This window comes from Watersipora subatra, chromosome 5, assembly GCF_963576615.1.
Source record: "Watersipora subatra chromosome 5, tzWatSuba1.1, whole genome shotgun sequence".
NCBI classification, from domain to species: domain Eukaryota; kingdom Metazoa; phylum Bryozoa; class Gymnolaemata; order Cheilostomatida; family Watersiporidae; genus Watersipora; species Watersipora subatra.
This window is the reverse complement of record NC_088712.1, coordinates 18,400,258-18,413,216: the sequence shown is the minus strand read 5'-3', so window position 1 is coordinate 18,413,216 and position 12,959 is coordinate 18,400,258. Positions and strand designations below refer to the sequence as shown.

The 12,959-nt window shown below is 35.2% G+C and overlaps 1 protein-coding gene and 1 non-coding gene across 2 annotated transcripts in view; both read right to left on the bottom strand.

Moving 5' to 3' along the window:
• LOC137396567 (golgin subfamily A member 6-like protein 7) overlaps window positions 1-9,645 on the bottom strand; it is a 30,064-nt gene extending 20,419 nt beyond the window's left edge. Inside the window, exons 1-3 of the mRNA XM_068082880.1 lie at window positions 9,574-9,645; window positions 7,711-7,854; window positions 3,945-4,188 (exon numbers count right to left, since the gene is read on the bottom strand). Coding sequence (XP_067938981.1) covers window positions 3,945-4,188; window positions 7,711-7,839 — 373 coding nt within the window. The 5' untranslated portion in view covers window positions 7,840-7,854; window positions 9,574-9,645. The remainder of the gene's footprint in view (window positions 1-3,944; window positions 4,189-7,710; window positions 7,855-9,573) is intronic.
• Window positions 6,073-6,239, bottom strand: LOC137397830 (U1 spliceosomal RNA). Its single transcript, XR_010978878.1, has one exon. It is a non-coding gene; the product is annotated as a U1 spliceosomal RNA (small nuclear RNA).
• Window positions 9,646-12,959: the final 3,314 nt, after the last annotated feature.

Genomic DNA, 12,959 nt, shown 5'->3' with positions numbered 1-12,959 from the left:
TTTATGGCGTTGCTTTCAAAGTTCCATATACCGTCGTAATTTTAAACCGTTTTTTTATATATGTACATGTACTTTGAAGCATCAGGACCGCGTTAAACAAGGAACCACTATTAGCCTGAGACAGCAATTATTTTCTATAGCACTGCTTTGAAAGTTCATCTACCATCCTAAATTTAAGCCGTTTTTTATACATTTTATATGCAGGCTACTTAGAAGTAGAAAGACCGTGTTAAACAGAAAGCTACTACTAGCCTGAGACCGTTATTGATTATTGCTACGGTGTTGCTTTCAAAGTTTTAACGACAAAAATTAAAAGCTTCAGAATTGGACAACGAGAAAATTGACTGTTATTGATATATACTTTTTTACTGATCAGTTGATAATATGGGCTCGGAAAGTTCAAATAATGTCAAAATAGCGGTCAAATAGAAGTGGTGTTCAATTGGAGAGTGGCGGTCTATTTTTCAACCATTTTCTCAGGATGATGGTCAATTGAAGGCGGCGTTCAAATAGAGGTGACATTCAATTAGAGGTTTTACGGTGTCTAAATCTCAATGTTTGTTTGATGGTCTGTCATCTGTGTGTACAGTTACAGAGCTTACATTCTAGCAATAGAAAATCTGCTTTGCAGAGGATTTGATCTCAAAACTTCCGAGTCTGCAAACTGACCGACGTTCAACAGACTGAAGTAATGAATGATTGCATTTATATGCCTTATATCGGATAAAATACTCACACTTAAAGCGCTTGTGTTATTAACTAGCACGGTTGATCAATACGCGTAATGTAACGACTATTAAGCTGGCTTCAAACAAGGCTATTGTTTTAGTAAAACTTTAGACTACTTAGTTTACCAAGTAAGTTACTCAAATTTATTGGTTAATTATTTTATTACCTGTGAAACACTGGGAATTTGGCACGTAGAGTATGTAACTCTACCAAGTCTCCAAGATTTATTAGAGTAAATTCCAAGTTTTTGTATGCCTAACCAAATTCTTATGTTAAGATTGATTAGGTTGTCCGCTTAGCTTACTGCTTGCATAGGCTATGCATGTTTTAAGAGCATTGTTGTACAGACAATGGCTCTGTGATTTTAGATGGACATGTCTGAGTCCAGTGATAAGGAAATCTCGATGACTGGAGACATGCCCAGTTGTAGAAAGCAATTTAAGTTTGGATATCATTCCTGTCACAAGCAATGGCCATTTTTTGAAAATTAAAACCCATCCTGTGGTTTGCGGCTCAGGCGTTCTAGATCACTAGATTATGGGTGCTCTTTTAACACACCCCTATCCATTGATAGATATTTTTAGATACTACTTTCCATATGTAGGCTACTCTTTTGAGAATCTAGACGCAGCGTTAATAAAATTTCACACGACAGGAAATACAATGGATTGCAACTACAGGAGCAAATCTGTAAGTAGTGCCTTAGTGTACCCAGAACAATGCCTAATCAACCCACAAGAGAATTAGCTAGACAAATTACAATAAAGTTCCATTAGCCAACACAATACATCTACTCAATTAATGAAAACGCCGGGCAGCGGATGCCAGCAGCATAAGCGAGGAGCAGACCTTATGCTGCTCTTGGAATAATGAATACATCAGCTGTTACCCATAAAACCATTAGCAGCAGTTATAATTAGTCACCGGAGTCTAACCGATCCTTTGACTCCTACACCTGACCTTATACAAGGAAAGTAGTGAATGTTTGCTTCAGACTGGATTTTGAAAATCTACTAAGTAAAGATCATGATTACTTAACTGATTGTACACCTTGTTGAGCTTTTCTATGACCACTAATACCTGAGAGATGTCAGTGTAACAACTAACTGCAGTATTATTAACAACCAGCTACACAGAGCTAACAAGCAAACCAGTTATGCAATCTACAGTGTATTCTCAAGGGAGTATATGTTCCTACATAAAATGCTCATAGCATAAAAAGATTGCAGACTAATTAATGCCATATGTAGAGGTTTGACTGTACTTTTACGTAGAGGTTTGACTGTACTTTTATGTAGAGGTTTGAATGTACTAATGAATAAAGGATTTGACTGTATCGGTATGTAGGGTGTTCACTGTACTTGTAAGCAGAGTTTTAAATGTATTGGTGTGTAGAGGTTTGACTGAACAAACCTGTAGGTAGATATTTGACGGTTGCAACATGCAGAAGTTTACAAACCCACATCCTTTAAAATTGTCATGGCAAGCAATACTAAAATAACAGGTGATAGTCTTGTAACATGTTGCATCACAGTCTTTACAACAATGTCTATCATAATAGTATTAATAACAATGATAATGATAATATTAATAATAATGATAATAATAATAATCCAACAACCAAACGAGTGGGAGCGAAGTTTGAGAGTTTTTATGATAAATGCATGTGCACACAACTTACGAAAATTATTCATCAACAACGTCGCAAACCCTTGTTTCAAAATCTCATCAACAAATTTAACCGTCGTTTTGTAGAGTCATTAAAGTATAATAACGATACAAAACACATATAAGCCTATTTAAATATGTTACCAAGTCTTTGTAAATTGTCGACAGTCTCTTAAATCGTACCCATCTGATCGGATTATACACAAATAGACAGATTAATTTGGCCGAAAATCGTCACAAAACGCTTGAAAAGCTTGGTTTAATAAAAGTTAAGACCGGCAAACAAAATGCCGAGCGACAGAGAATGGAACAATTAAGTCGTGCGCATTTCACGAAAAAATAACGTGCACATTTCACCAGTCTATAGCATTGTCAAATTGCCGAAGATTTCTGTAATTAACGTGGAAGTACAGAAATCGTTTCTTTTTTGCTGATTTCAAAGTAACTGACATTTTGGAAACTTTTGAGTACTTTGGTATGCTAACTGATGTCCAAAGCAATGAAAGTAAAGGAAATGACGATGGTATTTTTTTCTAACGATTCTTATGAGATTATTACAGTATTTAATTATAAGTTTGGATGACTATTGAAGTGTAATAGTCACACTAACAACATCGATGATGGGTAATATATTGCTGTTATTATTTTTTGTAAATAGTTTTGTTAAATAGATTTTCTAAAAATCTATATAAATATCACAACTTCTTGATATTGTCAGCTATGACGTTTTGAAATGTAAACAAAATTGTGCATTGGTTTTCTATTATTACTGTATTACTATATTAATAATATTGGTTATTCTAATAATATCAGTGCATTTTACTTCTAATATTGGCCAATATTGCATTTCTCCTATTGCAGGAGGATAGATATAAACATATAATCTTTTCCTTTCATTATTGCTGTTTGTCATGACCAAACACTTTTTAAATAGATTTTTTTAAAATCTATATAAATATCACAACTTCTTGATATTGTTAGCTATGACATTTTAAAATGTAAACAAAATTGCGCATTGGTTTTCTATTATTGCTATATTAATAATATTGGTTATTCTAATAATATCAGTGCATTTTACTTCTAATATTGACTAATATTGCATTTCTCTTATTGCAGAGGGAAAAATATAAACATATAATCTTTTCCTTTTATTATTGCTGTTTGTTGTATATAATAACACCCACACCCAGTACATTACAGCTACCATTGCAGTTACCCTACTGCACTGCAGTGCCATTTTGCCATTTTATGTAATGGACTTTCAACATGTTGAACTTAGACACCGATGATTGCAGGGTCTGTAATGACCCAATTGTTTGTTAGTCAACGTTTTAATGCAGCTTCTACAGGTATGTTGATTTTCAGGTTTGTACCATAATTTTAATGCCCTAAAGGCTGAGTTGTTGCACCATCATCTTATAATTCATTACTATTTTAATCTTAAGATAGGCTAAAGTTGCTTGCAAACCCATTAAAATCACTTTTTGAAAAGAGCGATGGAAATTATTATGCATTAAATTGCAGCAATACTAGCATTGAAGGCATACCTGATCTTTGATCGAAGCCATGATGTTGATTGGTTGAAGGGTAATGGTGTTGCGATTGATTGGCTGCTTGGTAGCTCAGTGATTGCGAAGCTGCTGGCTGGTAACTATATGGCTGTTGATTGGCTGCTTGGTAATTTTGAGACTGCTGATAGGCTGGCTGTTGGTGAGAAGTGTTGAAAGCGGAGTCAGGTTGCTGGTAATTTTGATATCCTGAAGTTGGTTGATAAGCTTCTTGAGGGTAGCCCTGGAGGAAGAAGGTTGTCAGAAGCTTAAATACAGGGAATAACAAAATTTAAACTTCTAGTTAACATTTTTCTATTGTATTGCCTTATTTAGCCTTAGTATAACTTGCTTGTTGGTACGAGTTCCCAAGGCATCACTCTTATTCGTAGCAGAGCGATTTTACAGCAGTCTAGCTGTCTATCTAAAAAAAGCACTTCCTAAATTGCTTCCTAATTACATCCCACACTCATGATGCACAAATTTGAAGTATCTGAAATCTGTAAGTTAGCCGCACCATGAAAATGGCATATGTCTGCAAGCTAAGCGAGTTTTGCGATTGGCAAAACTCGCTTAGCTTATCGAATCTTATCAAACTTATCGAATCTTATCAAACTTATCAAATCTTATCAAGCTTGTCAAACTCGCTTTATCGAATCCATCATGCTTTCTAATAATGCGCAGTAAAATACCCCTCTAGCTATTCAATGTTAAACATTTTCAATACTTCCGCTCGTCCTTTCTCGATCGAGTTTCACGAGTTTGCGCGACTAACACGTACATTGCTAGCTACGTCACTAATAATTAACTTTTAGCGTACAATTCCCTACTTTTTTTCAACAAGGCGCCGGAGTCAATCCGCATCATGCAAATGTCCATAGAAATCCGCATGATGGGAGTCATACGCATAAAAAAACATAGTGTTAGGTTGTACAGAATACTGGTTACAGCATCAGCGTTACTCATCAGTGTTACTCGTCAGCTGAATTTTACTGGTTCAAACCATCATGGCTGGTACTCAACAATAAAATCTTTTAACAGTTTTTAATCTTTTTAACAGTTTCAGGTTAAGTTGGAGAGAGAAACTTGTTCATTCCTAATAGCCATCAAATCTAATGAATTTATTTAATTTTATTGTAAAACTACCTTACAGCGACTAATATTCTATTATGTTTACATGAATAACAAAAGATGCAAAAATGCTAGGAAAACAATTATTTCCAACTGAGTAACTCAACAACAGCGAAACAATTCCCTTCATTATAAGACGCTTTTACATCTATACCAAGCCAAAATAAGTAGGAAACATAACTGCAGTTCTGTCTGTTCTACAGCTCAGCTACGAATATGTACATTTGCCACAAACGATCACTTGTATAGAATAAGCACTTGTATAGAATATGCTAATCCACTTTGTGTAATGATTCCCTTGCTAGGGCCTGCATTCACAAGGCCTACTTTATTCAGACATACATTTCACCTGTACTCTTAACATGCCAAGCAAGTGCCAATTAATGGCATATATTTGCATTAACAACGGCTATAGGTCAGAGCTGAATGACATAACTTCCTGTAAACATGTGAGCCATGCACAATGAGTCGGATGCCCTGAGTAAGAGAGAATTTGTAATAAAAAGTGAACCTTCATGGAAATTTTGAATTTGTCACCCTTGGTTGTTTTCAGACCATGTCGTCATCATTTGTTGTCTGTCCAGCTATAGCGATTAAACTCTAGCAATGAACAATCCATATCACAGAAGATTTGAATGTCACATCAACAATCCGACAGAAAGTCAGTTTGCAACATTTTATTGGGAGTTTAATTCAGCCGTGTCAGTGATAAACTAATAACATGTGCTGAATCGCTCCTAATGAAGCTATGCATAGAATTTCCTTATCTCATCCACAGCTATCTTTGATTATTCTCAATTTAAATGTAGAAAATACAGTCAAATGCATTTAAATTTAATCTTTCAATACAACAAAACCTTGTCAAATACCATCTGCATACATTATAAGTTGGTGCAGACCACTTATATCAATAGTCTCTTGTATCAACTCAAGCCTCTTCGTTCGATTTAAGAGCATAGCTTTTGCATGCTGATACACATATTTCTTTTGTTAATTTCAAAGGATAGCGCATACGCAGTCCCCTACTACCAATACTTAAGCACCCGAGTTATCCACATTTGGGATAATTGCATGCGTCAACCAAACCGAAGTTGTTCAATGGTAAGGCCTCTTCCTGGGGAATCTATCTTCTTGATCAGGGATGTTTTTGCACCAGATTAGTATGATTGGCTCTACCTTAGATGTGTTATTAGAGTGAGGCCAGCACATGTATAATACAGTGTCAAAACACATTTTTCAGCTAGTTAAAAGTAAACTTTGCTTTTATTTTGAAAACTTTTTAAAAAACAGATTTCGCTATCATAAATTAATTGAATAACTAACCGACTACATACTAAAACATAAAACAACATATCCAGATTATCACCAGACAGGGGAGACAGTTTCAAAAATATGAGAGCCGTTGGCTTTTTGGTTTTACAATAGGCCATTTGTGTAATGCTTGCTGCATAATGTTATTCTATGCGTAGCCTCTGTAATAAGTTAATAACTAGTTTATAACAACAAATTGATAATATCAGTTTAACTCCAAGTACGTACTAATACTAGCTCTTCTAAACATAATGAAATTATAATAAACAAACTCAAAGCAACTATAATACAAGCACTTGAAACAAAGTACTTATTGAGATGTTCAACAATAGTGTACAATACAACCATTGTGAGTGGGCTGTTTATGGTATTTATTGTTTTGTTGTGGTGCGCTTCAATTGTCAATGATCAAAGCTGCAGTTTGTGATTGTGAGATAAAATATCTATAATACAATGTATAATGCACAGAGTACTTAGCTATTAGTTAATCACTACAGATCTGTTTCAAACAGATATAGGTCTGCTCTGATCAGGTGATTACTACAGCAAGTATATACCTATATCTACATTTGTAGATATTTACATATCATAGATATGTATTATTTTACATATATATATGTACATATATATACAGTATATATGTATATAATATATATGTATATTTTTTGTGTTTTTTATTTATAAATAAAAATGTCGATATCAAACACAAAATATTTTGCCTGCGTTCTCTGGCTCTAGTAAGTTGAGAAGAGTCATTGAAAGTCTGATACTAGCTCTAGTATGTTCACTACTTACTTCCTCTCCAGGGTGCTTCAGCTTTCATTTTGTTTCTAGTCTACTACAACCACTTCGACACCTGCCAACAAGTGCTCACTTTGATGGCATTTACCTTTGGTATTCGATGCTATATTTTAACAGGCAATTAAAAAGTATAGTTATATGTTTTACTGTATGCACATTGCAAAATTGAAATATAATAAATGAAACAGCAGAACTATTATGACGTGTTTACAATACTCGATGATGACTTTCTATGAGAAAAATCAGCCTTCTAGTTTAGGCATTGAGACAATCAAACGACATACATTAAACTGCCAGTAACGGTCAAAGGCTATTGCTGTCAGAATTTATGCGGTAGATAAGCTGGCTCTGAGACGCTTTGTACATTGAATAGAAATGGAATCACTAAAATGCCTGTAATCTGGCTATCTAAGTCTAACACATCACTGATTCAGTATCGCTCACATATATCTTCCGGTAAATTCTTTTTCATTATGGTGCTTTAGTCACCTGACAACGAAAGGCAAGTTTTCTTGTTACTCACCCTGTTCATGCCATCTTTTTGAGCCTGTCCAATTACAGTGGCAGTCCTTGCAGGTGATTGAGAAGCTCTATTAAAACTCCCCATGCTGATCTGCATGGTAGCACGTGACACCTCATAATCCCCAGACATTGTCCTGACCTATAACTAAAGCATTACAGAAAATACAAACAAGGAACTTTTATGCTATATTTTACACCAACTTGATTGTAGTACATAGTTACGCAGAACAGTAGTGTATAAATACAGCAGATTGTGTTACCTATTAAAAATTTCAACAAAAAAAAGTTTCATTGCGCCATGGTAAGATTTGGTGGAAACTAACCGAAGTTTCAGTCAAAGTTGGAGACAAGAGATGTTCTATATGCAACTCCAAAAATATGAGCAGCATTTGTTTTTCACGGAAACATTCGTTTCTAGGTTCTTTTGAAACCATTGCTTTTCGGTATGAGGCACACCGTTGATCAAAATATCTTAGTCATAATGTTTCACTTGATGGCTGATTGGCTCAGTCGATAGAGTGTAGACCACCATGCTGAATGAGACGAGTTCAAACATCATTAATTGGATTCTTTTTTTCTCGAACTACGAGCTGTCACAATGTTACCATGACGCGGATGATGCAGATTTGCAATTGGCCACACTTTGAGTTACTGTGCAATAAATGTTTTAAAAGTGTAAGTGTTTTGTTTTAAAAAAAAAATATCATCTCTAATTTCTTTAAAATGTTTCACCCAATATCTGTTCTTTTAGCAGAGAAAGGTATTTTAACCATTATATGCCAAGCTATTTATTAATTTGATTGACTAACGTTTTTGTGATTTTTGCATGGCATCACTTCAAATATTTTTATTTAAAATGAAATTATTGCCAAAAAAGTAATATAAGAATAAAATAAAAGTATATGGTTAAAAATAAAAACAGTAAATACAACATACATTTGACTCCATTTAAAAAACTCCTTGAATTACATTAATTACTTCAATGTCAGAAGCATACGGTTTTTAGGTAAAAATTCACTGGTTTTATCGCTGGGCCATTTAAAAGCTGTTTAAAGCAACCAATGAGATGTCAGAATGTAAGAAAGGTCATGACCTGACAAAAGCTTACCAAGGAAATCCCCTCAGATTAAGTGCAAGTAGCTAAAGAGTAATATTTAAAAGTCAGATGAATGTATTGTTTTTTATTCACAGCAAAAAAATCTACGTAATAATTTTTTGCCAGAGGCATTCATTTATTATATTTATATCATTTGCGAAAATATAAGACCGCCCAATAATCATCATAATTTTCATACACTTGAACTATAGTACTCAATAAGCCCGATAGAGGCAACTCAAATAAAAGAAAGTTATATACCATTTTAATCTTAAAAATGTCCACTTGTGTGTTATGTTGTTGTATTGTTTTTGAGTTAAAATTTAGTCCTAATTACATAGTACTCTCACATAATAAGATCTGCTTTGTATTAATGAAATATTAGCAAAAGTTAATTAGTAGTTATTCTTTTTTCAATTTTGTTAAAATTTTTGAAGTTTCCTCAAATGTTTGACATTCTACTTCTCTATTAGTGTAGATTCAAGCATTTTTGACATTTTAGCACTTATTTCTCAAAATAGGATTGGTAAAAAATATTTACATTTAAAGCCATTAGCAGCCAGAGTATTGTCTTTAAATACTAATAAATAAGACAAACAGATCGAGAAGATTCGGAGCATTAAGATGATACCAAGTTTTTGTATTCTTGTCCTTTTTTAATACAATCTACAACTAGTTATATATATTTCAGAAATAATAGATTATTATTATAGGCGGTCCTGTACTTTTGCACACGATTGGAGTTCCCAATAGCGGAAAGTAACTTACATTTCGAAAAATGTCGCTGAAAGAATGTATCTTCTGCCAAACAGGTGCAACACAGCTCCTAGCAAATGCTTGTCTCAAAGTAACCCTGTATATTTGTAGCCTTAAAGATAAAAAACTCTTTGTAAACAGTACGAGGTGTTTGCAGAGCGCATCACAAAGGTAATCAAAGAAACCAGCTACTAGTATTAATAAATTCGGAGTATTAGCAGCAGCTGATAGGAGTGGGAGGATCTACCCTTCCTTAAACTAAAAACAAAGGCTAAAGGAAGGAGTAATTATGCCACCTTATTAGGCAAGAGGCAACTCATTAATTTGAGCAGCCATAAAACGAGTAGTTCTGTTCAATTACCCTCAGCTCCTGCATAATTAGGGTCATTTGTAAGGGCAGCGGTTACGAAACAATGCCTCCACTCCTCAGTCAATGCCTTCCACATGCTGTCATACTAGAGCTGCTGTTTGTGTGGTGAATGAAAGATGCTTAGCTGCCATATATGATGCAGCCTCAACTGAGACCACATATCTATGCTATATCATGGCTTATTCACTGCCAACCGACCTTACCCAGAGCCGTATAGCTTCACAGAGCCCCGCGACCAAAACAGGAAACAAAAACGCTTGTTTCCAAACAAACCCGATGGACATTCTGATCTCTGATAGAATATTCATACCTCACTCTCAATACCTCTCTTTTTCTGCATTGACTTTACTTTTTTACAAAAAAGTTATCGGTAGCTTCTTGTAAGGAATTTTGTCCTCTTTCAAATGGTAAATAATAAAACAACAAATTTCAAAGTGACTGTCAATGGGAGTAGTTTCTGTTGGTTTCTGTTGCGGCCTTTCCATTATAACTTATATAAAAATAGTGGGCGTGGCCTGTTTGTTTGGAAATGAGCGAGCTCCCATATACACTTCCGTTGGTCGCGAGACTCTGTGAAGCTGTACAGCTCTGACCTTCCCCAACTCAGTTGTCGCATACCCTCATGTATTCCAATACAAGAAAACCTATCAAAGCTCTGCTAAAATGAAGAGAGCTAAGGCTGGTTCATTTTATATCGCCGTATGTCAACGTTTTCTTTTTTGGCGTTCATCGTCGATGTGAACCATAAACCAATGGTATTCACGAAGCAATGCGGACACGTCGGGAAAGTTTGCAGCTGTCAAACTTTCTCGATCTTTCGCCAAGCATCAACGACCGCCTGTACAATGTGAACCATTTCGGCGATAGTAATTCGCGGTCACCGTTAGCGTGATTTATTTATTTCTGTTTATGATAGTTGCTGCGGGACTAGTATTTAGTTTCAGTCACGCGAAAACAAAAATGTTTCTTCGCGAAAATTTAAAAAGAAAAATGAAACTCTATGTCACTGATGCAAACGGGATAGGTTTGTGATAGTGTTGACATTGTTATCATCGACGATCACCGAAGTATTGTGGCATCGACGCCGAGATTGGCGATATAGTGTAAACCAGCCTTTACATAAGTAGAAATTATTACATCATGCGTACCCAAATTATATAACCAATTGTGTTGTAAGAAACCTAAAAGCACTCTTAATAGCTGCCTGTAATAAATTTAACCGCTACAGTGCCTTCCGCAATATATTCATTTTCCCTTCTAAACCTTTAGGAACTAGTACACAGGGTCTTGTGTCATACTGTACCTATTGTTGTAAGCCTTCCAACTGTACCCAATTCAAACTAAAGTTGCGGGTACACAGCTGATAATCTGTTACTAGTTTTCGGCCAATATGTACGACTGTTAGTTTTCTTTACAATGGATCTGATTGGCCGATCTATACCACCGATGGTTAATACTCGCATAAACATGTTCATTATTCTTATTGGTTATTAGCTGATGTTAGCTTGCTCCGTGTGAAAAAATGGAACTGTATTCAATTTGTTCGAATTGGTTGTCATAACCGATCAGCCATTTGCAAGTTGAACAAGTTCAAACTGCAGTTCGGCCTATTTTTTGAAACATTCTAGTCAGCCGAAAATAAAAGTGATTTAAATTTTATCAAATGATTGCAATCTGCTCAATAATTGGCTAGTGTGCATGTAGCCTTAGCTCTTTCATAAGTAATCCGACACCACTCCATTTTGGCAAGCTTGCATGCTGTTTGAACTTTTCAGGTAGAATACCAGCTCATCTTCCAGACATAGGGTGTAATTATATCTTCTACAACCATCAAAGCTGGATAAAACGATCTGATTCTGTAGCCTGCAGGATGATGCAACATGTCTGACATTTACTAGTGCAATAAATAGCCTGGAATGTTTGCATAAAAATTAATAACTTCATATTAATTATAAAGATTCAGTATATGTTCTCCAACAGCTAGGGCAAGAGTAATATTATGTATCAGAGTGTAGTGCCTAGCCTTGTTTCAATGTTGTTGATGAAATTTTTTCCAAAGGAATTAGAGAATAGCTGTTTTTCTCTAAAAAAAACAACACATTAACTGAAATTTAATTTTTTTTCAATTTTTATTGTTTTACGTGGCAGAAGTTTATTTAGAATGCTTGATACGTTAACACTAAGCTTGAAATCTAATCATGAAAATTGGCTAGATTGTGAGAAATGCAAGCAAACAATAGCATCTATTATTATGGTTGTTGCTTGGTAACCAGGCAATGTTTGCCGACAAAAATTTACCATGCGTGTGGTTTGAACCACTAGCCTTGTAACTGGATGTTCACAACTCACTTATTTGTGCAGTTCTGACACTACAATATGATCGACTGCCTACTTGTAGTTGGATGTACTTGTTTAATTTATATGATGCCTCTGAGGGCTCACAGCGAATATTCCAAAACGCCGACTCAGCCTGCTGAAGTATATTCAATGTGTTGAATAAGACTAAACCAATCACCTGTTAACACTTGCGTTAACCTGTTAACACAAGGTAAGAATACTCAGATGTTATAATGAAACAGTCTTACCTCAGCCACAAAGCCAATTATAAGTAACTGTTAACAAATTGCATACAATAACTATTTCCTAAATTATTATCTATGAATAAGTGATCAAAAAATGACTGATCGCTTTGATCAAGAAATTCATAACAATTCTGCACATTCAGACACGAGAAAAAATGCAGCTATTACAGCTCCATGGCCGTCTATGTACTTGACTTCTTATCCATCGTCCTTCAGCTTTTCCTCTTAGGGGCTGCCACAGACAATGGTCGTCCTCCTTGTGCAGTATTTATTGTGACTCATGAGATTTGGCACAGGAGCAATTTTGGTTAGATATCGTTCCTAACGCCCCCAACTGGCAGTGTGGACTTGAGCCACTGGCCTACTGACCATAAGTCAACACCATGTCCACTGACCTCTGTTGTTTCCTTGAATATCTGCTCAACCAACTAGTAAATTTATTTATC